Below are 3,041 nucleotides of genomic sequence, written 5' to 3' on the forward strand. Positions count from 1 at the left end.
TCCTCCTCCTCCTCCTCCTCCTCCTCTCCAAACCACTCTCTCGTCTAGCAGTGATGATGTTACCTAGTTTGGGTAATGAAACGTCTGCAAGAAAACAGCCGAGCTCAGAGAGCACCAGGGACCAAATATTCTTCTCTATCAAGAGAATCAATGACTAAAGATATAGAACAAACTCATCAAATATAATTCTTTTGCTAGACGTTTTACGGCTTAGAGAGCACCAAGGACCACCACTTCCTCCTCCTCCTCCTCCTCCTCCTCCTCCTCCTCCTCCTCCTCCTCTCCACAAACCCCTCTCTCTTCTAGCAGTGATGATTTTACCAAGTTTGGTTAATGAAGTGTCTGCAAAAAAAATCTGCAAATAACCCACCAGGCTCAGAGAGCACCAAAGACCCCACAGTAAACAGTAGCTTATTCCAGTTTCTCAACAAGTTCTATTCAGCTCTTACGCAGAAAAATAACATTATGCTAGCCTAAAAAGATACAATAGGTAAGGAAGTTCCTGTCATTAAATATAAATATAGACCTCTACTGTCCAGGAGCTGACTTGTGTTCGTTAACTTATGCCATGAGGTGAAGGACCTATTTTGGCCATTAGTGATGTAGATGTCACTGCAGAAGGAAAGGAAATACAAAGCTAAAAATTGGAGAACAACTTGATCGCTCCCTTACCTTGTCTGCTTCCACCCCGGTCTCCAGCTGCTGTTTCTGCTTAAGGCAGAGGTGTCCAACTTTAGCCAAGAGCTCATGAGGATGAATGAAGACCCGGGAGCTCAAGAGGAAGGTGAAAATGTACGTCCTCTGGATGGAAAAGACAGGAGAAAGAAACAGAAAGTAACTTAACATTTGAAAAATGATGACCAAACACACCATTAGTTACAGCAGTGGCCAAAATTGTGGAAACCTTTTGGGAAAAGGGTATTTTTAAGGTTGGATGGCTAAGAACACCACTTTTTTTTTTTTTTGAGTAGTACCATAAAATTATATATCAATGGAAAGATAATTTAATCATGAACGTAATGCAACATAGTTTGTTCAATGATCTGTACTGTATTCTATGAAAAGTTATAGCCAAATAACCAGAAAAAGGAAGCACAACTTGCTTAAGTTGATCTCAGGTAGCTTTCCTTCATCTGATGGTAGCCAATGAGCATGAGTGTTTAGAGAGCCAATCTGGTGTCATCTTGTTTTGGCCATGAGCCAGTCGGATCACAGTTAGGATTCAGTTATTGATGTCATGTATTGAAGCTGAGAGGAGGACGTTTGTCAGTGTGTTATGTGATGGCTATCAAGTTGGTTGGGTTTTTTGGTGTTCTTTCATTCAGTGAGCTTGTAAAATGCAATTAAGCTAAAGTAATGGTGCAAAGAGTTGACTGGTTACCCAGAAAGCGATGTAAAATAGTATTATTAAGTGAACAAGGCTACAGTTATAAAGAAATTAGAAGAAAAATGGGTGGAAACTTAACCAAAGGTGGCATTTCTACTGTACACTTTTCCCAAAAGGTTTCCACAATTTTGGCCACTACTGTAGTTGCCTTTGGGCTAGCAATCCTCCCCAATAGCTTATGGAACAAAACTGCAAATATCAGAATTAAACCAATAAGGGATGATAAACATTCCCCCCCCCCCCCGAATACCAAAGAAATTCAAACAACACAACTCCAAACTGTATCAAAGCATCCCCAGAAAGCGTCATATCAATGCTGGAAAGTGTCAAATCAATGCTCTATCAGGGTGAAGTAGCTTATTAAATGGATGTCTGCTGAGCTTCCCAGATACATACAAGGCAAGAATTGGTTATGTGTTGACCAAAACATAGTCTCAGAGCTAGCCATAGGACAATCAAAATACTCCATAATAAGGAGGCGTAAGAAACCTCCACTAGAAATGCGATCACACAAATTCTCTGCGGCCTTCCATGTTTGTGCCTCTCAAGTAGAGCTTAGATTGAAGATAGAGGTGGGCAGAGTTGAGAAGCACACATACACAAAGAAGAGAAGGGGGGGTGTCAAGCTATTCTCCAAAGCACCTGAAGGCAGAACAAGAAGCAACGGATGGGAACCAATCAAGGAGAGAAGCAACCTAGAACTAAGGAGAAACTTCCTGACAGTCAGAACAATTAACCAGTGGAACCACCTGCCTCCAGAAGCGGTGAATGCTCCAACACTGGAAGTTTTTAAGAAGAGACTGGACAGCCATTTGTCCGAAATGGTATAGGGTCTCCAGCCTGAGCAGGGGGTTGGACTAGAAGACCTCCAAGATCCCTTCCATCCATGTTTTCCCATCAACGTCGGTTCTCTTTTGACGACAAAACCAGACTCGCAAGGCTGCTTTGAAAGCTAGCTGTGTTATTTACACATGTGCGTTGCTGCGTGGAACAGCTGATTCACCCTCCCCCCCCCCAGCCAGCAGCCTTTTTAGAAGCGGTGTCACTGCATACATGCACAAACACACCAGGCACCTGGGGATGGCTTTCGACAGCTGCCCAAATTTTGCAAAAATGAGGACCGGCCTAACACTTCAAAGCAATGGCTTTCGTCTGTTGCGGAATCCACTTTGCAAAAACGGGCCTTTTGAACGCCCCGCGCAGCTTTCGGCAGCTGCAGTTCAAGGGACCGAAATAGGGCACCAAAAGATTTTATTTTTTTTCCTTTCCCAACTCTATTTCTTTTCTGGCTTTGATTCTTTGAAAAAATTTTTGTCTCGAAAAGCTTCTGTGCGTCTCTTCCAAACCGAAGCCAGACTTAGGTTTCATAAAGGTTTTGGAGGCCTTTATGCTTAGCGTAAAACCCGTTGTAATGAATCTTGGCTCAATCTGTTTCTGGGAGGTCCTGATTAGCTCTCAAAAGCAAGAGAGCTTTTGCTGAAAGCTGCAAATCCCGATTTACAGGGATTCGCTTTGAACGCCGTTCAGGTATGGCCACATTTGTTGAGTTCCATATAGCCCGTTTTTGTCACTTTGGGTGAATTAGAATTGCCTCTAGTTTTACAAAGCTTTATTTTTTCCCTCCTCCTCCTCCTCCTCCTCCTCCTCCTCCTCC

General features: G+C 43.0%; 1 protein-coding gene across 1 annotated transcript in view; it reads right to left on the reverse strand.

The window, feature by feature from the left end:
- RASGEF1A (RasGEF domain family member 1A) overlaps positions 1-3,041 on the reverse strand; it is a 54,851-nt gene that overhangs the window by 26,816 nt on the left and 24,994 nt on the right. Inside the window, exon 3 of the mRNA XM_015822401.1 lies at positions 673-801. Within this exon, the coding sequence (XP_015677887.1) occupies positions 673-801 (129 nt within the window). The remainder of the gene's footprint in view (positions 1-672; positions 802-3,041) is intronic.

This window comes from Protobothrops mucrosquamatus, unplaced genomic scaffold, assembly GCF_001527695.2.
Source record: "Protobothrops mucrosquamatus isolate PMUCROS unplaced genomic scaffold, P.Mucros_1.0 scaffold1552, whole genome shotgun sequence".
Taxonomy (NCBI): Eukaryota; Metazoa; Chordata; class Lepidosauria; order Squamata; family Viperidae; genus Protobothrops; species Protobothrops mucrosquamatus.